This window comes from Anguilla anguilla, chromosome 2, assembly GCF_013347855.1.
Source record: "Anguilla anguilla isolate fAngAng1 chromosome 2, fAngAng1.pri, whole genome shotgun sequence".
Classification (NCBI taxonomy): Eukaryota; Metazoa; Chordata; class Actinopteri; order Anguilliformes; family Anguillidae; genus Anguilla; species Anguilla anguilla.
Window position 1 is genome coordinate 42860238 of NC_049202.1, and position 23519 is coordinate 42883756.

Consider the following 23519-nt stretch of genomic DNA (forward strand, 5'->3'; position numbering starts at 1 on the left):
TAGTCTGTGGCAAATAGTATTAGAAAAAGAACTGGAACTGCACCTTGTCGGACATATTGCCTCTACCAAATCACGTGCATCTAGAAATACAATGTGGTTGTGCTGTTGAGAGATCGGTTAAAATGATGCTTATTAGCGAAGTGTGGTTGTATGCAAACTAGGGGCACCCGCTTTCTAAATTAGAGTAAAATACAGCATAGCCTCATACAATTAAAATAATAGCAAAAGGATACGACATCCTTTGGAAAAAAAACAATCGTCACTTGAAATAATTGGAGGGCGCATGCGCATGTGTGGTGAGACTGGCCAAGTTGGTTGGTCTTTTCCAAGGGGGGCTGGACATTGAACATGGCTCGCACTCATTTCATTGGACAGCTTGTCCTCACAATTACAGAGACGAAACCCCGTTTGGTCCAACTTCAGCTTGCTAACAATTTAATGTTAGCTTAGTTTACATACATGGATCTAAGTGATGGTAAGTAATATTAGCTGATAATAATTTGTACACGACTGTGCCAAGGGCTGTAGTGTAAAGCTGAGTTAAAGTCGTGATGCACGTTAAAGTGGTTATGACGGAATACAGCACTAGACAGTTTCTAAACTGCATTGGTTTCCCACGTTGTTGGCTAGTTAGCTAGCAATAACGTAGCTTGTGAAGTTAGCTGGCTAGAGCATAACATTAGGTGACAGGGATGTCTATCCAGTGACAGGTAAATGTGAAGGGATAGAAAAACAGCCGGGCACTAGATATTCTAGCTAGCATACTAGCTTTCTTTCGTATTGATACGTAGAAATAATGGTATGGCATCACAAAGTTTTCTCCGTTTGATATTCTGTACAATTTCAGTTGTGCGCTGCTACGGTAGCTACGTAGACTAGTTTGAGTTCCATAACGATGTTGTTACACAATGTTGTCGCAAGTTCATGGTGACATCAGGCAGGCTTGAATATCGCAGATTGTGTAGTGTCACCAATTTACGTATAAATTATTCAACATTTTTTGTGGTATTAAAGTTATTGTTGCTGTTTGCGAGATGGTTTGGAAATATTTGTATGGTCTGCATACAGATATTGGCAGTTCGGCAAAAAAATGATCATTAATCGGACTGAGGCTAGTGTTCATACTGGCCGTTTCCTTGTGCTAATCACATGAAGAGGATTGCACATAGAATTTACGAATAGCCTGCATTCACCATCTTACACACATGCACAAAACAAAGGTCTGCACATGGGGCATAAATCCCATATTGGTTTTTTGTAGGAACATTTTTAAGAACAAAAGTAAGAATAATTTAAGAAAAGTTTTGTGAATGAGGCCCAATGTCTGTTAGCACTTTCAAGGCTCTTAGACATTAGCCTGAATGTCTGCAGATGAATAGCGTGTGCCTGGGTGGACTGAAATCCTGCAAGCACCACAGGCCAGCAGTAATGGAGCAGGCCTGTTCTTCTGTATATCTGCATCTTACCTGTGTGTAAAATCTAAGGACTATGCCAGTAAACCATACTCTTTTGCACAATTATGACAAGGCAGTGATTAGCAAAACAAAATGGTTGACCCTGGCCTACATAGCAGGATTGGAGTCAGAGTTACAGCATGTCAGCTGTTTGATAGCTAGTAGCCAACATCATTTTCAGTGACTGTACTTACTCACCTTGTAGCCTCCTTGTTTTTGGTCTTGTTGGCTTGCGGTTTGTTGTGTCTTGGCAACCCCTTGTGTTGCTGTCCAGATGTTACCACTTTGGCTGTTTTGGTTCTGGAGTCTCTTTGACCTGTCCCCTATTTTCCAGCAGACCAGGGGAGCCTGGCGGAGGTCAAGCATGTAATATTGGTGCTGTCAGGGAAAGGAGGGGTGGGAAAGAGCACCATGACAACAGAGATAGCCCTGGCACTTCGGCATGCAGGAAAAAAGGTGGGTGTTCATAATCCTTTTTTTCTCTTTCTTGCATCACCTCCATTTTTGTACAACTGACCTGTTGCTGTGAGTGAGAATGAAGACTTCACAAATATGGCATCATAATAGAATTAGATTTAAAGCAATTTTCTACATTGAGACCGTGTAATGAGGGCTTGGTGTGTGAATTTGCGCATCAGCTACTGTTTTTCAATGTGTTGCTCAGTACCCTTGTCTCTGAGTCAGGTGTGTGTTCAGTACCTGTATCGCTTTGTCCAGTGGGTAGGCTGTGTTCACTAGTGTATCTATGGCTGGTGGGTAAACTGTGTTCAGCACCTGTGTATCAGTGTCACTGCTTGTGTTCTGTCACATGAGTATACTGTGAGTGTTCAGTATCTGTATGCTTTGTCTGTGTCAGGTGGGCATTCTGTGTGTGTTCAGTACCTGTATGCTTTGTCTCTGTGTCAGGTGGGCATACTGTGTGTGTTCACTCCTGCATGCTTTGTCTCTGTGTCAGATGGGCATACTGTGTGTGTTCAGTACCTGTATGCTTTGTCTCTGTGTCAGGTGGGCATACTGGACGTGGACCTGTGTGGCCCCAGTATCCCCCGCATGCTGTGTGTGGGTCGGCCGGAGGTGCACCAGTGTGACTCCGGCTGGGTGCCCGTCTACGTAGACTCCAGCAAGACCCTGGCCCTCATGTCCATTGGCTTCCTTCTGGAGAACCCTGATGATGCTGTGGTCTGGAGGGGCCCCAAGAAAACAGGTAGCTACAGTCCATCCAGTGGAAAATGGTGCTGGCAACTGTACAAAAATTACATTCAAATATTATATTCAAAAAAATAAGAGCTTGGATTATATTTGGATATTCAAGTCATTGCAAGATTTACATAATTATTGCGTTGTCAAAAAATGTCAAGGATCATTCCTGTGTCAATATTATGTCCACAAGGGGGGGCAAGAAGGCCACTAGGGCAAATGAACACACATTTCACTTAGATTTTCCATTAATTGTTGATCTGTAGCGACAAAACAGGAAGGACGATTCATTAACACTTAGATGCTTAATGGGACTACAAATCAGTTCTGCCTTTATTCCCGTCTCCTTCATTTGCATCTTTTTTCTTCACTCACTAAATGGCGTTTACCTTGGTACCTGGGAAAGCTCTAATTGGCCAGTTTGTGTCGGACGTGGCATGGGGTGAACTGGACTACCTCCTGGTGGACACACCCCCAGGAACATCGGACGAGCACCTGTCGGTCGTGGAGAACCTGCGCAAGCACAAGCTGGACGGAGCCATCCTGGTCACTACTCCACAAGTACGCATCGTTCAAACACAGGGCTACGGTCCTACCTTTTAGAAGATCCACTCTCGCGCATCTAGTCGCCGCTCCCGCTTTGGGGAATCCTTTTAGAATTGGGAAGTTGTTCATTCACTCGCATTGAGTGTGGTCCAGTCCATTAACAATGCAGGAGAAGCACACAAAATGAGCCCCTTCTCCCTCCATTTTGCCCAAGGGAACGAGTCTATAGAATTGTGTACCCTGGGACATGAATAAATCTTTATAACTCAGTTTCCTTAATACCTCTTAATTTTCTAAATTTCGTAAATGTTAATTATGCATGCATGTTTTGAATTATCAATACTAGTAATGCGTTACAGTCTGAACTTTCAGGAGAGCGTATTTGCACTGTGTCAGTCAACGTGATGTAATGCTGGGGTCTCGTAGGCTGTTTCCACTGGCGACGTGAGGCGGGAGATCACATTCTGCAAGAAGATCGGCCTGCGCATCCTCGGGCTAGTGGAGAATATGAGCGGCTTTGTGTGCCCTCACTGCTCGGTGAGTGCGCGGACTGACCGCGCGCGCACGTGCGCGCACACGCTCGGAATCCACTCCCACTGCTGCAGTTTCTAACCGTGCAGGTCAGATAGGCTGATGTGCAGTGCTCTAAGGTAACATGTTTTTTGTGTAGATCGCAATACATCGTGTGCTTTCATGTCCTTTCAGGAGTGCAGTAATATATTCTCCAAAGGCGGAGGAGAGGACCTAGCAAAGCTGACAGGATCGCCATTTTTAGGTAACATTAGGAAATGTCTGAGATGCTGTCTTCAAGAAACATCATTGAATGAGTGAATTTATCCACATTGGAAATATTTTAGGTCAACTGCCTGTTACTGGCTGCAAGGATTGTGACACAGATGATTAGTGTTATCAGTAGTACAGTTCTATTGACCTCATTGTCTTTCCGTTGAGACACACCCTTGCCTACAATTAATCTAGAGTGCCATCTGCTGGCAGCTAGAAAAATTGGCAGTGGGTGAGTTGAATTTTCTCTTGGCAAAAGTGGCATTCATTATCATACAGACCAATGGTAAGTGGTTTTGAAAAGTCATCAACTGAGTTTGGGGTATTACACATGAGGATTTTAATTATTGTATCACTGTCCCTTTGTGCATACACACACACAGAAGGCATGACGGCTGAACTGTGTGAGATTGAGTGTGTTGACAGAGCTGTGGCTGTAACGCTGTGCATACGTTTGTCCCTTTGGCAGGCTGCGTGCCCCTGGATCCACAGCTCAGCAGCAGCGTAGAGAATGGTAAAGATTTCATTCAAGCTTTCCCAGAGAGCGCCACCTTCGCAGCCATCAACAACATTGTACAAGCCGTCATGACCAGCTTAGAAGCTTCCTGAGTATATGTGTGTACATGCCCTGTTCCTCCACAAGCGCTCTTCCCCATAAAATCACATTGAATTTAAATTCTGTGTATATTGGGTTGGCTCCACTGAGAGTTTAAGGTCATGCTAGTTCGTGGGAGGCTGCCTCAAAAGACCAAGACCCATTTTGTGGGAAAAAGTCTTGACAAGGCCAAGTTAACCTATATTGCAGTCACTTATTGTTCTTTTTATCTACCAATTAATACAGCAAATCAAAGTGTCTCAAGGTTGATTTTTTTAAATGTATGTGTATTAATGTATGAATAAATCAAAATCCGATCCAGCATTGCATCTGGGGACTGTGACTATTCCATTAGGTCTTTGTGTATTTAATTAGGTATTTGTGCATTTAATGCTGTTACTTTAAGTGAGTCGATAACTTGTGGTGAAACTGTGGGTTTGAGAGCTGCGTGGCGTTATGTAACAAGTACTGAATGTGATGACTCTTTTTACAACAATGTAGTAAAATTGAGGTCTTGTTATGGTAGAGCATCCTAGTGATTCAAGAACATTCTTCAGCTGCTTCCTCTAGTCACTGCAAAAAATAGACTTAGAATTGTATTTGCACCATGTATTTAAATACACCAGGGCTGAGTTGGGGTAGGAGGGCCATATCAGTTTCTGGATTTCATACCAGTTCCTGCTTTTGACTATGAAGCTAGCTCAGTCATTTTCGAGAGCTACCTATATTTGATAAGTTCATGAATGATGGCTGCAGACTGTCCTTGTGTCTCTACATAAAGCATGTATCTAGGATCTTTATCCAGTGCTTTTCAACCCAGGACCTGGAGCACCCTGCTCTGTGTGGTGCTTTTGTTCAAACATTGTGGGTTCTACTGTACCAGCAGCTGTTTTTGGAGACTTTAATGTTTGACAGGTTCATTTTAGTGAGTCCTGAACTCTAAAATCTGTGAAGAAAAAATGACTGCTTTTAAATTTAGTCCAAGTTGAGGACAAATGTTGACTGAATCCCAGCCTCTGTGAGAAACAGATATTCATGTTACAAAGAATGAATATTCCATTCAACTAATGCATTCATGTTCTGTAATGCGTTGTGGCAAGTTAACCTTTTGTTAGATGCTACATTTTGTATTGATGAATTCACTGATAAACCTACACCTGGAAGCAGCAAAGTTTTAAATCTTGAAAGTGTGCCTGCCTGCTCAATATTGTGCAAATTATTGAACACATTTTCAATAACCTTAAATAATAAGATTGGTTGTAATGAAAATTAGCACACATGGGGCTAGTCCAGGACTAGGCTAAAGAACCTTTGCTCTAATCTGTGTGAACTGGCATTGATGTCTATGGCCAGTTATCCCAATTGAGCCAAGGTAACTGATTAACAAATACCTGCACTATGCGTAAACGCCACCCTCCGTGAGTTTCCCCACCTTTGCCCGCCCCATCGGCAGAAGAAAAGAGTTAAGTGTTGTGGAACAGAAGGTGTCAACTTGTGCCATTTATAAGCAGATCCTTTTCTTCCTTCAGTTGGTCATGCATTAAAGCAATTTCCTTTTTTTAAGTGAAGTGTGGAACTAGTTGGAAAATGCTTGTCTTGCAATGGAAATACTTCTGGCACAGGATTACATTCATCATCTGCCAACTAGTAGATTTAGTGTCAAAAAACAGCAAGTCACAGGAATATTTTAAAGAATATCATGAACAAAAACTAGCTGGCACATTTCAACTACAGTGGTCTTCAGCAAGGGCTGTTAAGTAAAAGACGGGTCATACATAGAGACTTATAGACCGGTGAAATTCAAAGCATCAATAGGGTGCACTATATAGACGCTTTGAATTACCCTGATTTAAATTAAGAAACAGATGACCATGTTTAATTGACTCTTTTAATGCCATCCCATTTCATTATGGCTTTATTTATTTTTCATATTTTGTATGCCACGTGATACCATCTGCTTACATGTAGTCATTTTCTTCTGATTGGTCTCTAAATATACATGCATCAGATCTTTCTCATTGGTTACACAGGCCCTGATGAAGAAGCATGTGGCTGAAATGCATCAGCAAGTTTTCGTTCCTCTAAATATTCCTGTGCAGTATAGCAAAATAACCAGGGCATTTAAAAAGCATTTTCATCTTCCTCTTTCACATGAGTGCTTAAGACACCTGGGAAATAAGCTCTATTAAATCTCTGACTTAGATTCTTAGCGGAGAGTTTGTAATTTTCCGTGGTTCAAAGGCCACACATTTACCTGCCTTTTTCCTGGCGTTTGATCCAATGAGCAGCCAGCGTTCTCATAATTACCTGCCTTAGTGGCTCAAAAATAGCACCTGTATGTGATTAAAATGGCCGTGCGCCTGATTGCGTGAATGAGCCCCTGCTCACATACAGCAGACAGAACCAGTGCTTTTAAAGACCAAGTCCCCACACTGTCCACCAGTGCTGTTAAAGACCAAGTCCCCACACTGTCCACCGGTGCTGTTAAAGACCAAGTCCCCACACTGTCCACCGGTGCTGTTAAAGACCAAGTCCCCACACTGTCCACCGGTGCTGTTAAATACCAAGTCCCCACACTGTCCACTGGTGCTGTTAAAGACCAAGTCCCCACACTGTCCACCGGTGCTGTTAAAGACCAAGTCCCCACACTGTCCACCGGTGCTGTTAAAGACCAAGTCCCCACACTGTCCACCGGTGCTGTTCAAGACCAAGTCCCCACACTGTCCACCGGTGCTGTTAAATACCAAGTCCCCACACTGTCCACCGGTGCTGTTAAAGACCAAGTCCCCACACTGTCCACCGGTGCTGTTAAAGACCAAGTCCCTACACTGTCCACCGGTGCTGTTAAAGACCAAGTCCCCACACTGTCCACCGGTGCTGTTAAAGACCAAGTCCCCACACTGACCACTGCAGCGTGTCCCCACTAACCTGCATTTAATCCACCAACAATAAGCGTTCCACAATGCCATGCTACACAATCCCTTTTCAAATGTACACAAGCATTGCAATCATGAATGCCTAATCTTTGCTGAAAGTCTACGAATATCCATGGTCAAATAGACTCCTTTATCAGGGATGTAATCTGGTGTACAAGCGCAAGCAAGCTAAAAACCTTTTCAGCGTGTTTGCACTTTCGAGTCAAAAATAATCCAAGTTTGGAGGTGAGAATAAGTTGAGGAAATTTATTTGGAAATTTTGACTTGTGAAACCCAACACAGGGCACACACCTTTAATGCAATCAAACAGCTGTACTACAGGAAAACATCTTACAAGTGTGTCAAGAATGTCAGCATAATTAAAACACACAAAAACTCCCACTCCATTATCTGGACAGTAAAGGCATTCTCCACTTTAACCTATTATCACATCCAGAGGAATCCAATCACTTATTACAGTTACCCACAGTGCAATAAATCTACCTATACATAGATATATTTATAATATATATATTTATCATGGGGAATTCATTAAAGACTGCTCCATTTAAAGTGTTATCAACATTTCAAAATCTTCATAAATAAAAAGTGGAAAACAAAAACAAAGCTATTTCATATATATATTTTACAGATAGTTCCTCAACATCAATATGGAAATCAGAAATTGTCCCAAAATAAAGAAAGAAAAAAGGGGGTTAGTCAAAGCAAATACAAGAAAACAAACAACTTTGGCCAACCAGAAAATACGAGCAAAAGTAGGAAAAGAACTGTTTTTTTTTTTTTCATATATCTAAACACGCACACAGGACAGACGACTCACTAAGTTACATTGCGCATTTACAAGAGAATGACTACCAAACTGAGACAACTGTACACATTGGAGATAAGACCATAGTTATGGAGCTATTTTAATTCTCTTTTTCCACTTTTTTTTTTTTTGTCGTTTTGTTTTTTTTTTTTCCCATTCAGCAGCAATGTAATAAGACGACCTCTCCCGATTATTTTGTGGAGAGGATGAGGGCCACGATGAGGCCGTAGAGCCCCAGGACCTCGGCGAAGATGAGGATGAGGATCATGCCCACGAATAACCGGGGCTGCTGCGCTGTGCCCCGCACGCCGGCGTCGCCCACGATGCCGATGGCGAAGCCCGCGGCCAGGCCGCTCAGCCCCACGCTCAGGCCTGCCCCTAGGTGCAGGAAACTCCTGGGGGAGGAAGACAAGAGAGCCGGCGCTGAAAAACCGCCCAAATCCCTCCCGCTGGATGCGCGGTAGCCCTAACAGCATCTCCCTATGCTGGACAAAATGGGATCTCCAGTTGCGGGGGGGAAAAAAACAAACGCAAATTTCTAACATTTTTAAAATCAATAAAAAACTAAGAACAACAAATATGCAGCATACCACAACATACTGCCAATACAGATCAGTTTAACCGGCGAGTTTTAGCTCCTGGCTTTTTAAAAGTTGTATCGGTAAGTTTTCGGATTCATTTAGGCAAGCATCCAAACAGGCTTGTGAAAATGAAGCTGCATTCTCAACCTTTAAAAAAAAAAAAAAAAAAAAAGCTTTATCACAGTAAGACCAGACATTTAAAAACTTGTATGATTTGTTCTTACTATTCACCGAAAAAAAGCTACTGCACGACTTGTTAATTGCTCTCGTTTAATCAGATAAACAGTGTTGCCTATAGAGCTTCCAGTTTTTGTGAAGAATGTTGAAGGCCCAGAATAGTATCAGGTCAAATGGAGTCAGCTGGGAAAAAGGTTTGTAAGGGAGACCTTGCTCACAGTAAAACACGTAGTAAGAAAGGACACGCACTCCTCTCTAAAAATGATTTCACCAAATTTAATTTCAAGTCGACATGACACCGGCTCCCAGTCAGACGCTTACCTGTAAAGGGTGACTTTGTCCGAGATGTTGTTGGCGATCAGCACGGCCACCACCAAGCCGTAGATGGCTATGATACCCGCCATGACCACAGGGATGATGGACTTCATGATGAGCTCTGGCCGCATCACTGACATGGCGGCGATGCCCGTGCCGCTTTTCGCCGTGCCATAGGCTGCTCCCAAGGCTGCAGAGAGAGAGCGAGAGAGAGAGAGCGTGGTGTTAGAAGACCATTCATACACTACAGCACACAGCTGTATGTTCAGCATGCAGCATTAGCCCACAGCCTCCTCAAAGGCTGTGGGGAATTCTTCCTGTGGGTCTGTTTCCATTGTCTTCCAGCAGCCACACCAAATCTTAGAAAGCAGGTTCATAGCTCAGATGTTCATCACTGAGACTGAGGAGCACTGGGCTGGGCGAAACACATTCCTGCAAACTACAGCGCAAGGAGGCCAAGTAGCCATGGCCATTTTAGTTTCTTTGTGGCCGTCTGGAGTGTTACCAGCATAATGACGCTTAGCGCTGAGCATAACAGTGAACAAATGGTACAGTATCATCCTTTAACCCACAACAGGTTGCTCGCCACTTTTTTTGAATGGTTTATGCCTCTGTGCCATTTCACCAGTCATTCTGACCCTCTGTATTGCCCTCACCAGTCAGCTGGCAATCGCTCTGTGAAATGGATGCCCGAAATGGTATCGATCAGAAACCTTTCAACCAGCTACAACTAGGCCACAACTGCAACCAGTGTCAGACTTGACGTCACAGACCGAGGAGGTGAACAGCGAGGGGGGGAGTATGCAGGAGCTTCTAAATGTTGGCTTTGGGACACATTTGCTCTCTGTGTGGCCATGTCATATGTCACTGAAAATATACCGGTTGACTTACAGCGTGCAAATTCCAGACACTTCCATTTTATTTAGTCAACTGTACATAAATAAAATCAGCTACCAGCCAAACATTTTCTATTTTTACATGGCAGGAAGCTGCCAATCCAACGCATTTTCAGTCTTACAAGCTAACTGGCTGGATAAAGATGTTTTCATCCTTTTCAACTAGCAAGTTTAGCACAGTTATCCATTTAGCTAGTCTGCTAGCTAGTTAGTTAGCTTGCTCAACCCACTGTTAACATTACTATTACCGTTGCAAGCTAACCAGCAACCTAAATCCATTTTCAACTTCAGCTACATAAAAAATGATCTACATTACACAGTTAAGCAGTCAATCTATTTAGTCTCATTCCCTGAAGCTATCTAGCCATTTTGTGAATGCATTTCTCCATAGCAGGACCTGAGTTAGAGCTCACTGTTCCTTTAATCCAACACATTACAGTGACAGGAAGGGAAAAAGCCTTTTGCACTCTAAAAAAAAAAATGTATGTAATAAAGCATCCACTGTGTTTTTTGGTTGGGATTTACACATAAACCTACAGCTTCACTGGATGTTTCATCACTGGATGTTTCAGCTGTCAGCTCCTATTACACCACGATTTGTGGGGGGAAAATTCACTCCCGTCACAGTGAACCCTCTACATTAATTATGCGTGCAGGAAGGGGGCGGAGCAGGTCACCTCCCCTAAACTGGACCCACTTCCTACCGCATCGGGACAGACTCCGCACGGCAGAGTTGGCAAATGAGGGAGGAGGGAGCAGAAAACGAAGCAGCCCCAACAGCCCCAATGTCCCCCCCCATCCCCTTTCATCGTACATCCAGACTCAACACCCACGCCAGAACACGAGGGCCGGACTCCACTGTGCACCTCAGCCGTGTGATAAACGAGCGTGACTCAGACCACACACCTGCCAGGGTGCAGCACTTTAATCAGCTGTCCTTCCTGCGTTCAGACCGGCATCGTGAGGAGACGCGGGCGAGGGGGCTGCGGCTAACGTCACACACAACCACATCACAGCGGAGCGAGCTGAACGCAGCCCGGCGAGGCTGCAGCGCACGCTACGCGCTAGCCGTCACACTGGCGCACGCTCCCGTTTCAGGCTGCCGTGGCTAATATATTCTTGATGCCACGCCAAAAAGGTTCTAAAAATACCTTTCTGTAGCTACCGACACTTCTCTAGTAGTTATGTGCCAGAGGAACGCTGGAGATAAAGCAGCCTGCGTTTTGTGTTTTTTTCCGAAGGTCACAGGAGAAAAAGGGCTCCTTAAATAATACAGCAGACAGCTGAGAGAGGCTTAGATCAGAGAGGGGGCAGGACAGGCCGCACCTCATTGGTCGAGTGGATTGTGAAGACAGGGCTGAGTGGACACATTTGTGCCAATGGCCCCTCCCTCCCCACTCCACCCCCACCCCCACCCCACAGGATCAGGGACTTCCTACAGGCTCTACCCTGATGCTCCGGGGCAGGTAGCATCAGGGTGCTGCCTGTAGGAAATTAGCAGGAGAAATTCAGCATGGGAGCCTTCCTTAGACTTGGCATTCACACTTCTTTAAATACAGAAGGAAATGCAAATAAAGCTCCCTCTTGCATTACACACACACAAATATATCCTTGATCCAAGCAGAAAAAATATCTGTAGAACTGACGCGGAAATTTCTAGAAGCACGACGTGACGTGTCGTTCAGACTGCCGGCAAGGCCACGCACGAATCAGGAGGCTTAAGCCTCACATCAGCTCCGGCGATTTGTGACAGATGGCTACGGAGACGGGAGGAAGTCCCGGCCCGTATTAAATGTACAGATGGCAGCCGCCCAGCTCCCCCATTCATTTATTCAAAGAGCCGATGGATCAATAAGAGGCTGCCATACACACACTGTGTAAGGGGGGGGGGGGGGGGGAGAACTACAAGCATTCTCGTCCGCCGTATTTAATTTGAGTCAATTGAATTTATTCGGAGTACAAGGAAAAAGCTACACCACAACATCCATTTTGTGAGACATCAGTGGCTGTATTAAGAACACAACAGCTTTCATCTGAAAATTACTTGCCTAACAGTGGTTAAAAAACACACACACACACACACACAAACAACCAAGAAACAATGCCAATGCGAGTTATTTATATTGCTTCATGTCACTGTGGAAACCTAGGCACGATGAAAGGAGGAAATATGGAGGAATAAACCGATCCTTCCTGGAGCAAAAGGACTGACGATGAATACAGACCTCTGACAGACCTGTGTTAATTCATAGCTGAGCTAATCCACTTAGCTTCAACCTCCCTGTCCTGGAGGACTTCCGAGTCGTGCCTCTGCGTAAGAACAATGAGAGGGATTCAGCAAACACTTTCAAACCGCAGAGCAGAACTGCAGCCAGCAGGAAATCTTAAGGGTGTCCTTAGTTAAGACCTGCGTCCATCAATCAATAGAAGATAAGGAGGAAGGCAGAGTATCCTTTTTTAAAATCTGCAGACAGAGGCAGCCTCGCTGAGAGCCTGGACGATTAGCCCATGTCTCAGCTTGTCCAGAGTGAGGAAACTGGCTTCTGCAGGGAAGGGAAGCATTGCCTCATGTACTACCTCCATCTTAAAAAACCGTCTGCAAGGCAGTCGAACGCCCGCCGTAGCTTTATTTTCTTCCTCGCGCCATTTCTCAGTGCGACAGAATGGCCGCCGAGCTTCTTCACAAGATCATTAAGCCGAGCCTCCCGGCCGCCACAAACGGGTAAACGCGGAGACTAGGCCCACAGATTACCCGCTCTTAAACCAAATAAAAATGTGTGAAACAAAGAGAAGCTGGAGATTGATATGGAAATCTGGTATCTGAATTAAAAAGCCCTGTCATTTAATCCTAATCCTGTGCTTAAGTGAAGAGGTGTTTTTCCTGTTCACTGGTTTTTAAAAAAAAATTGTATAATCATCTGCACAGTAAAAATGAAATCATAGTCCAAGTAACCTCAATATGCTACATAAGTGGAATTTACTTCACTTAGGTACATTTAATCAAACAGCAAGTGAACTGCAGAGGTACTTCCAAATTAGTCAAGAGGCTATGCTGAGCAAACAGTACATGACTGGTTGGTGGTGTGATGATCCAGACAGTGACTGGGCGTGGAGGGAACTTTTCCAGTTCTCTTTTTTACGGCATGAGTGGTGAGCCAAATTTCCTACAAAAAAAAGCTGGCCATGTTCATGCACGTTATGCATGTGAAAATAAGAGCACTAAGAAACGCAGAACTGAACAGGGAGAACTCCAGATAAAATATTTCATTGGTGCACTCAGGTGCCACACAGTACCAATGTACCGTGTCCCTGAGCTGACTGCAGCAGAAGCCAAGGACAGCAGGGAGGCAGGTACAGCAGGGCATAGAAGGCCTTTCCACAGCTTCTGCAGGAGGAAAGCATCTATAGGTCTCTACAAAAGCACATCCGACAAACAAGACTTACTCTGAAGAGATATACCACCGGTTGGCTAACAGGGTACTTATGAGAAGGGAAATACACACAGACTCAGCAACGAGGGGGCTAAAAATTGCAACATTCTGACCTCAGATGTTACCAAAATTTATACGGTGTGACCTGGAAATTTTAATTAGGAGCACTCGCGTGCTCGCAAATAACCGTCCTGGTGTGACCTACATTGTTATTTTATCTTTGAGAAACAGTGTTGGAGCTGTGCAGATGAACCACAATTTCTCTTTTTCTGCACTGATTGGTAACCAACGGAAACCAGGCTAACCAAACAAACAAAAGCTTTACTTCTGTGTCAGCATTAGAGTGATCAAAAGAAAAATACGCCATGAAAGTTACGTGTCATCAACGTGACAAGGTACAAAGCTGCAGCTGGCTGGAGATGCAGCAAAAGCCAAATAGAGTGGGTGGGCTTCTAAAAGAATGGAGTAGTAGCTCCCGTTAGTTTATAAGCATTCTGCTTAAGGATGAGTCTAAACTCATAAGCACTTCTGAATACTTCATTTTCTATTCAAATGAAACTTTTTTGGGGGCTGCTGGGTGGCTCACTTGGTTAAGGAACTACGCTGTGGTGCACAGATGGGCCCCAAGGTCTTGGATCAAATTCATACTGTGCCAGTGTTGACTGGGGCTGGCAGCTTCACAAGGTGATGTGCAATTGCCGATTGAGTTGGGCAGGGTATGGGAGGGTTCAGTTGGTTAGGGTGCGCATTTCATCGCTACCTAGAAACCCTCGCTGGTCTATCAAGCACCCATAGACTACAAGTTAAAGCAGCATACGAGAAGTCTTACTCCTACTCCATTCAACGCAAGCTTAGAGGTATAGACAGTGTGGCTCTCACATTAATTTTTGTATAAATTAGAATGCATTTGTTGTTTTTGTAGTTTTGTATTTGTGAAAAACTGAATTTCGTCATAGAATAATATAATTTAGCTTAATGAAGTAAGTTTATTGGTCTATAACTAAAAGGAAATGTTCCCAAAAACATCAAATGTGTTTTAACATCTATACATCGTGCAAATATCCAGACACATGCAATACTACATATGACAAAACAGCACTCCTAAGACTGGGACAGATTACACCCGATGATGTGGGCAAGACGCCACCTGCTGATAAGTCACACAAAGATGACGTGTACATCCTCATTCGTGCTCTCTGCTACATGCCATTATCTTTACAACTGTTAAAACAATCATCGAAGATTGTGCAGACTGTTCGGTGGCAATAGAATTAAAATTTATCTTCACAGACTATAAAGAAAATAAAGCCATTTCCATGTTTCTCTCGGCCCCAGCTCCGATAGGTCATTGCAACATCACCATCTAGGAAGCCTGAGATGTTGCAATGTTGATGGGAAATGTATTTGAAAGCTGAGACTGGATTTGATGTACAACAATTATAGCTTTGTTTTCATACATTATACATTACCACACTAAACATACAATTACATAGAGTGACACACAAAAACATATAATTTAAATGAAGCAGGGTAAAAATCTTCCTTTAATGAGGCATGAAGACAGCCTGTTGTTCAAAGATGTCAGTCTGGCTAGGAAGCCAAAACCCTGTTGCCATTTCAACAATCGATTTTGGCGACCTCTGTACAAAGGTATATTCAATTCTGAACAGATCTGGATATCCCATATTAAAACTGAAATATTGTTGTGAAATTAAAGACCAACAGACATATTAATGTGTAGTGCCCCATATGTGCAATATTCAAATATGTGAATTGAGAGGTAGACCCACATGTATAAAAAAATTCCTGTTGTAACATTAGAAAATGGTGTTTACTTTCCCTTATGTGGCACTGAACACTAGTGAGGAGCCTTAGGACACAGACACCTAACAGATTCTTACATGGCGTAGAGAAACAATGATTGTTCCTCCACACTAGGATCTTCCTAAGCTCCTTCAGTAGGCTACTTTTAATTGTAAAATAGATGATGTGCAAATTCAATGGCAAAGCTGTACGAGAGTCCCCAGACAGAACACTTCGTAGACAGTAAATAATATACCCTAGTTAATGTACAAAATCTAAATGGTTTTTGAATATTTCTGATGACAACATTTACAGCAAGGACAGGCTTCCACTTCACTCCATTGCTAATAAATATATCTACAAATTCACCTTTGAGCAAATATACATAACTATTTTGCATACAAAGAACAGCAGGAGAGTAGTAGGATGAGAGTACAACGCTTCCAAACACCGTGCTCACAAGTCCCTGTGACGGCTCCAGCAGCCTCTGCACACCAGAAGCAGGACTAACCCAGGCGCTAAAGCTAGAGTAACACTGGCTTTGAAGTGTCCTTTTCACTCACCTACTGAGTGAAAAGAACCTTCTTGCCAGATACATGGCTGCCAAACTACTAGTCCGGGAGCTGGCTGTCATTTTTTTAGATAAAGAAACACATCTGTGGAATTCTACCCATAAACATGTTCTTTGTTGAAAAACAAAGGGTGCTGTTGTTCTATGTTGTGACTGCTGAGAGTGAACAAGTCAACATTTTAATGAGGTGGGGATAAAAACCTTTGCATGGTGTTGTGTCTAGATTCAATGATTGTTGTTGGTGCTCTTCAGGACTGGCGTGCACCACTGAAGCTACCGCGTGAGGTCAGCCGGGCAGCCTGAGGTGAAGGTGCTGCCCTTTAGGATTCTGGGTCAGCGGCTGCATATGCACTTGCACCAGACTGAAGTGAAGGAAAAGCGCCCGCCTGTAAGACCGGCCGCGCCTCCTAGGCAGAGTACACGCCTCACGTGTGCCGCCTCACTGAGCGTGCCCACGACGGACCGGGTCTGCTGATGGAGCAGACGGCGGGCGCTTTGCCATCCTCACAGGTGGAGCCCAGTGGCCTGACTGGCCTCCTCACCAGCACTACGCCACTGTGCCAGTGTCCCGCAGAGCCAGGCCCAGTCCAGAGACTGCCACCACTCCCAGCACTCATGCGCATGTACACCTGCGTCATGAGGGCATAATGCATATGGACTATAACCACCATCAGGACAGCTTTCCCTCCACTGAGACCTATTCGAAGAACTAATAAAAAATCTGGTCTTTGCCCACCATATTAAAGAAAGAGATTCAGCAAAACAACGGTTGTAATTCTTGACATTCCTAAAACTAGGTAGGCTGAAGCCCTCAACAGCTCAGGCAATAAAAAAAATGGAATTCAAGGAGTGCTACATGATGACAGAATATTACAGTGCATTTTATTTGGCAGACGCTTTTATCTAAAGTGACGTACAATAAGCGCATACCAAAGGTCATAGGGCCAACTACAAAACACAGGCCAGATAAAGTAAAATTCTCATAAAGTGGCAGCAATCCGCAGCCATTAACATCTAGTCTAATTCACAGTAATGCGTTAGGCAAATACAGAAAATGTACATTGGAAATACATTTAAAATATGATTTTCTAAAATTTCCAGAGTGCACCGCATGATTGCATGCCGTGACTATATCTCCTGAAATTGGGTCTTATGCATAAACCCACGCCAATTATAACAGAGCTTGTCGCAGCTCAGAATCTTCTGTTCTGCACTACAAATGTCCCACCAGGACTCCTAGCTGGCCAATTACCCATCTGTCTCTCAGATACAGATCATTCCCACAAGAAACCCCACCTTATTCAGGGACTCGCTTTAGTCCTGCTTCATATCCTATCTCAGGGATTTTCAAATTATATGTCTGAAACACAGGCAATGCTTGTAACCAAAAAGGTGATTTTAATATCTTAAGGCTCCATACACAAGACTTAGTGGTGAAAGCACACACAATATTAAGCAATACTGTACTCTCCAGAGAAAGCAAACTGCAAGAGCTGGAAGGCCTGCTAGACTTGCAGAAAATCGCGACTAAGAAAAATTGCTTGGTCTTGCCGTTTCTCCTCGCACTTCTGCTGAATGTCCTCAACAACCCTTAACCGAGTAGGTTGTTAGCTCAGTTCAAACTATGAACAAACCCAACACCAAAAACAAATAATAAATAAATAAATCAGGCCTACGTTCTACTGGACTTCTAACAGCAAACCGAATGCAAACGTCCCTTGTCCTCCTTTGCATATTTACTGCAAGGTCACAAAGCACGATGGCCGTTATTTCATGGCCGTTAACTCAAAGTGGAGTTCAGCACTGCAAACATTCGGTTTTACTGGGTACTACATCATTGTACACACTGTCACGTGCGCTAAAATAGATAAACTGCTTTAACAAGGGCGTTCAAAACTTGTCTAGCTTTACTCTCTTTGTCACTTCAGAAAAAAGGTAATCAAAGTAGTAGTATTCAAGAGAATGGATTTTTAATGGGTGTATGGGTCCTGAAGTGTAAAGAACCTTATCCTCATGTTGCAAAAGTGTCACATATTACAGCTTGTCGCTGGACTGTGTTTGAGGTTAGGTGCTGGCCCTGCATAATTCTAAATTCCACTTATGCATCTTTTACCCTCACAGTGAAGTTCCATTTCCCGTCAGAAGGAGCAAGGCATGATGTACCAAGTGTGACACTCTCTTGACCAGAAGTTCTCCCCAGAAAATTATCCATGGTACAGCACAGGTAGTGAAAGGCACTCATATATATTCAGAATTTACTTTCAAACTTACTAAAAGGTGACAAAATGACAAGTTGTAACACGTGAGCTGATGTGACAAGTGGAGATACTTGTTTTTCTGGATGAAAACTACTACTGAAAGAAATACAGGATATTAACTTGCTGAACTTGTAAACAATTTTGAATTATTGTATTATACCATGTGCTGTGCAGGGCTGATTTTATTCAATGGCACTGACAGTTCTTTGCTGTAACTTGCTTCTGGAAAAAATAAGTACCTCCAGGGTTGGATAAGAATATAGGCCTCAAGAAATCTTAACTTAGCTATCACATTGCCATCTTATTCAGAAGACATATGCGGACTTGTGAGTCGAGTGAGGTTTTACATGAATGCCGTCAACACTATAACTAGCATTATGACAGTAAAACAAAACAAAAACATTTTTTTCAAGCAATTGCGACCAAACATCATATTTATTATGAGAGTTATAAGTCTTATGCCCCTTTGATATGAAGAGATCAGCTGAAACTGAAGGAGGAGTCCCCCACCAGCATTTTCCGACTATCTGAATCGAAACAGACACCTGAATGAGTGGGAGGGTGGCAGACTTGCCAAGCTCCTCCATTTTCTGTTTGTACTTATCATTCACATGAGGACACAAGCACACGCCCATCCTAGACAGTGGCTCGTGGACTGGATTTAAATAACAAACAGTAAGAATTCTTGGACTTTCAGCCCAGTGTACTAATTAGTACCTACAAAGGACACTCAGAAAAATGAACAAATGAACATTTCATATCGAAAACATTGTAACAGAAACAGGAAATGGCCAAATTGTTAATGCTTAGGGAGGTATTTTTCTTCTCAATGTTAAGAAAATGATCACTGGCTGTACTTTAAATCCAAAAATTCCCTTTGCTCACATTAAGCCTGCAGTGCTATGTTTAAACATTGTTTCATACATTCATTCATTCATCAATTATCTAAGAGGCAGTCAATAGACAAAACTTTGAATGCACATAACGAAGAGCCCATTCTTTCACAATGTGGATCTGTACCAGCGCCAATAAAACTGTAACCCAGAGAGTATCCCAGTAAGTAATTGGGGAAATGTCACCATGATTGAAACCTCAACGAAAGGATTATAGACTAAAAAGAGGGCAGCCTGCCTTACAAATGGTTATCACGCAAAGCTTTCTAGCATACACAGTGTGAACTATAATGTTTGGGACAAAGGCATTTTTTTCTTGATTTGGCTCTGTACTACAGAATTTCAGATTTCTAATAAAACAATTCCCACGTAGTTAAAATGCAGATTCTAAGGTTTCATTAAACCTTAGGCATTTTCATGCATTCTGGTTTCACCAGGTAGAAATTAGAGCACTTTTCACACCTAGTACCTCATTTCAGGGCACCATAACGTTTGGGACGTATGGCTTCACAGGTGTTTCTGATTAGTCAGGTGTGTTCAATTGCTGCCTCAGAGCAAGTATAAGAGAGGTTTCAGTATCTAGTCTTAATTCTAGGCTTTTCATTGCATTTGGAGTCTGTTATTGTCCTTTATCAACATGACGACCAGAGTTGTGCAAATGAAAGTTAAGGAAGCCATTATGACACAGATAAGTAAGAAAAATATTTAGAGACCAAACATTAGGTTTACCAAGATCAACTGTTTGTAATATTAAGAAGAAAGAGAGTAATCGCAAATGGACTGGTAGGCCAATGAAGACATCCAACAAAAAATTCTCACCAGTATGAAGAAAACCCCTAAACACCTAACTGACAGATCAGAAATATTCTTCAGGAGGCAGGCATGGATGTGTCAGTGACTGCTTTCTGCAGAAGACATAACAGAACTACAGAGAGGCGACATTGAAAGATGCACAGCACAAGTACCTAAAAGAACCTACAGAGTTATGTGGACGCCAAAAGGAACTGCTCAAGATCCAAAGCACCCCCCTCATCTGTGAAACATGGTGGTGGGGGTGTCATTGTTTAGGCATGTAAGGCTGCCACAGGTATTGGCTCACTTGTCTTCATTAACGATGTAACTGCTGATATCAGCAGCAGCATGCATTCTGAAGCTGAGAATCTACACATTAACCACATCTGAATTGTTTGATTAGAAATATAAAATTGTGGAGTACAGAGCCAAATCAAAGACATTTTTTGTCTTTGTCCCAAACATTATGGAGCTCATTGTACATCAAAGCTGGTTTAAATTGGCTAGTTAACTAACATTAGCTATCGTGGATTAAAAAAGGACTTTCTTCACTACGTCGGAACCTGTAATTCCTCTGCAGATATATGACAAAGTACAGGAGGGACTATGATCTACGGAATGAAACAGCTGAAGACGGTTTAGAACTTATAGATAACTTATCAAAACGAGACCGAGCAAGTCGGTGTAGGTAACGTTAACGTAACGACAGGTAGGATTTCGTGCTCAGTCCAATGGCAACCTGGGTGCGAAGGTTTGTTCTGGGAATAACAACCTTTAACTCGGCGACACAATTTCTTAAATCGAATTTATAACAAGCGTGTAGAATTCTAGCAAGCAGTCACGTATACAATTAATCATGTACATCTTAAATACTTTGACGCATAACTTGATAGTTTAGCTAATGTTAACTAACGTTAGTCAGTACATGGAGCCGAGTCTACACCATACAGACCGTGGAAAAAATAGGTCTGGGTTTTAACGTTAACAACAGCCATACTGGGCAGCCGTACGACGTTAACGTGAGCCAACGCAGATAGCGAAAGTAAAAAATTAATTGCGATGACCATGCATTTATCATACGTTAACTTATTAGACTGTCCTTAGTCGATCAGAGACTAACGTTAACGTTAGACGACACTAAATACTAAATTTCAACGATTATCAATGACGATTTAAAAAGGCTCCGATGTTAACGTTAGCTAGCTAGCTAACTGGTTTGTCTAGTCTAGCTATTCTACGTTATCTAGAAACAAACGTGTAGCATTATCCGCTCTGGTTGTAGTCTACTCCTCTGGAAGCTAACTGGCTAGCTAAGCAAGTAAGATAGTCTAATGTCATTGCTGGCATCAGTTGGACTATGATCACAGCAGTATGGAAGGAGAAGGTTAGCTATTCTGGTTGCTCGGCAAGTTAGCTAGACTAGCTAGCTCGCTACGTTTACAAAATCATCACGCTGCTAGTTAGCCAACTTGTTAGCTAGCAAGTTTAAGGCAGCAATACGTCGACGAATTTAACCATCAAGCAGGCAGCAGTAGTAGCTAGTAAGGTTAGCAAGTCTAAGCGTCCTCACTTACATGTAGACTAATGGTCAAACGTTGGCTAGCTAACTACCGCGTTAGCCATCATCCATTAGGCAGATATTTATCATATCTAGTTAGCCAGCCAGTTAAGTAGTCAGTGCAACAGCAGGCATATTAGCTAGCTAACTTAGCGACGTAGCTAGCTGGTTAGCTAACCAACCAGTCCAACACACACCCTCTTGCTCTTTCACACAAGCGATTAAGTTAGCTATATGTAGCTGAACAACAGACATCTCATTACATAAACAACCGTGATTGAATGACAACATATCATATTTATATAGATATAAAACTTATTGCAATTAAACAGTAAAAATGATTTAATTACCGCTGAAGACCATAGCCGCAGAGGCACCCATCACTGCGAAGAACGGTGCGTACAGAGGGCTTTCGGACGACATTCTTTCTCACACAAAGCTAAAAAAAAATATGAGTACAAGACAACTGTAGTCGTCGCGTCCTCTAAACGGTTTCCTATTAAATACAGCAAGGTGTGGTTATTTAAAAATATATATACGTGGAATCAATGATTGTGAATGGACTACCTAGCTAGCTATCAGAGTGACTAAGTCACGAATCTTCCTCTCCTCTGATAAATACCGGTGCAGCAGTACAAAATGGCGAGGCGGAAAATATCACCTGACCAGCCATAAGAGTCTAGTTCATTACGTTTGAAGGGATGAATAATGCAACCTCATGTGCTTCATCACATCAGTGTTGTATCCGATGGCTTTACAATATCACATAGAATTTTAGTAGTCTTACGTGAAATGTATTTTGTTTTCAAGCCATTAAAGAAGTTTACAGTATTTGTGCTACTTTTTGTTATGCGAATATCATCCCCTATTTTAAATGCACGATGGTGTGCCCCGCTGCAGGCTAAGTTATATGACCGAAGAGTGCGAAGTACTCTTTCGGTTATTATATAGGCTAGGGAAATCTAGATTTTAATTATTTTGTTGCCATGGTCGGCAAAATTATATGTTATGATTTCGACAGTATCGTCCGTCAGTGGTCAAAATGTATTCAATAAAACTAGATAAATCCAGATGGCTGTGTAAAGTAGCCTAATGTTAGCTGACGAGCTTTAAAACGCATTTGCTAGCAACATTATATTTTTTATTTGAACTTTAAATTTAAATGTTTTACAAGCGCAATACCAATTTTAATGGCCACTGCACATAATCGAAATATTCTGCTAAACCTCATGTAATTACCATGATCGATTCAGAAAACCTCTCTCAATGAATGATTATCGTTTATATTACGCTAAAAATTATGGCTGGGCCTTGTGGAACTGTATTCGCAGGTAAATTAGGCAGGCTACTTCGTTTTTGAGAGTATCAATTGTATGCAGCTAACCATAACTATATTTCATGTGGTACTCTACTGCAAGATTCGCTGTTACGATTTTGAGGGAAGCCCCTGCCTCTGGTGAACTCATGACATGTCCCATGACCTAGAGCAAGGATGTTCCTACAATTTCGGCCATGGAATTCAAACCGTTCAGTTGGAAGCAGGGAAAACCAATAACTACTTATCCTCCTCCTACTACGACAACAACGTTAACAACAACAACTGCTACTGCTGCTACTACTATTAATAATAATAGTAATCATAATATGTATCATATAATAAGTAATATCTAAAAACGTATAAATCCAAACTATATATATCTATCATAGATGATACAGTGCAGTCTGTAAGCATTTGGCAGTGACACAATATTTTGTTTTGACTGTACTTCAGCATACTGGATTTAAAATTAAATAAATGAGATTTAAGTGCAGACTTTTAGTTTGAGTTTTTATTTTATTATTATTTAAAAATTTTTTTTTTTTTTACATCCATGTCGGGTAAATCACGTAGGAATCATGCAGCCCTACATAGTCTTCAAGTTTAG

General features: G+C 42.5%; 2 protein-coding genes across 3 annotated transcripts; one reads left to right on the forward strand and one right to left on the reverse strand.

Moving 5' to 3' along the window:
* The first annotated feature begins 44 nt into the window (after positions 1 to 44).
* On the forward strand, positions 45 to 5749 carry nubp2 (nucleotide binding protein 2 (MinD homolog, E. coli)). 2 transcript variants are annotated; one of them, XM_035406834.1, is made up of 7 exons: positions 45 to 475; positions 1789 to 1910; positions 2460 to 2658; positions 3058 to 3212; positions 3624 to 3734; positions 3903 to 3972; positions 4450 to 5749. In XM_035406834.1, the coding sequence occupies exons 1-7, from the start codon at positions 460 to 462 to the stop codon at positions 4587 to 4589; spliced, it is 813 nt and encodes a 270-aa protein (XP_035262725.1). In that variant the 5' UTR covers positions 45 to 459; the 3' UTR covers positions 4590 to 5749. The 2 variants fall into 2 exon arrangements, with proteins under 2 accessions (XP_035262725.1, XP_035262726.1); XM_035406835.1 differs by having other exon boundaries at positions 1792 to 1910.
* A 1994-nt stretch (positions 5750 to 7743) lies between these two features.
* Positions 7744 to 22244, reverse strand: atp6v0cb (ATPase H+ transporting V0 subunit cb). The gene is made up of 3 exons (XM_035406836.1): positions 21945 to 22244; positions 9399 to 9582; positions 7744 to 8714 (listed from the first exon to the last, which is right to left on the reverse strand). Exons 1-3 carry the CDS (start codon positions 22015 to 22017, stop codon positions 8510 to 8512), a joined length of 462 nt encoding a protein of 153 aa, XP_035262727.1. The 5' UTR covers positions 22018 to 22244; the 3' UTR covers positions 7744 to 8509.
* Positions 22245 to 23519: the final 1275 nt, after the last annotated feature.

Bases quoted from the DNA above. Each gene is read 5' to 3' on its own strand.
- nubp2 (XM_035406834.1), top strand. The intron at 1,911-2,459 runs GTGGGTGTTCAT...TCTCTGTGTCAG, and splicing joins TTCGGCATGCAGGAAAAAAG to GTGGGCATACTGGACGTGGA. The intron at 3,735-3,902 runs GTGAGTGCGCGG...ATGTCCTTTCAG, and splicing joins TTGTGTGCCCTCACTGCTCG to GAGTGCAGTAATATATTCTC.
- atp6v0cb (XM_035406836.1), bottom strand. From the start codon at position 22,017: ATGTCGTCCGAAAGCCCTCTGTACGCACCGTTCTTCGCAGTGATGGGT. The intron at 9,583-21,944 runs GTAATTAAATCA...CTCTCTCTGCAG, and splicing joins TGCGGCTATGGTCTTCAGCG to CCTTGGGAGCAGCCTATGGC. The intron at 8,715-9,398 runs GTAAGCGTCTGA...TTCCTCCCCCAG, and splicing joins GACAAAGTCACCCTTTACAG to GAGTTTCCTGCACCTAGGGG.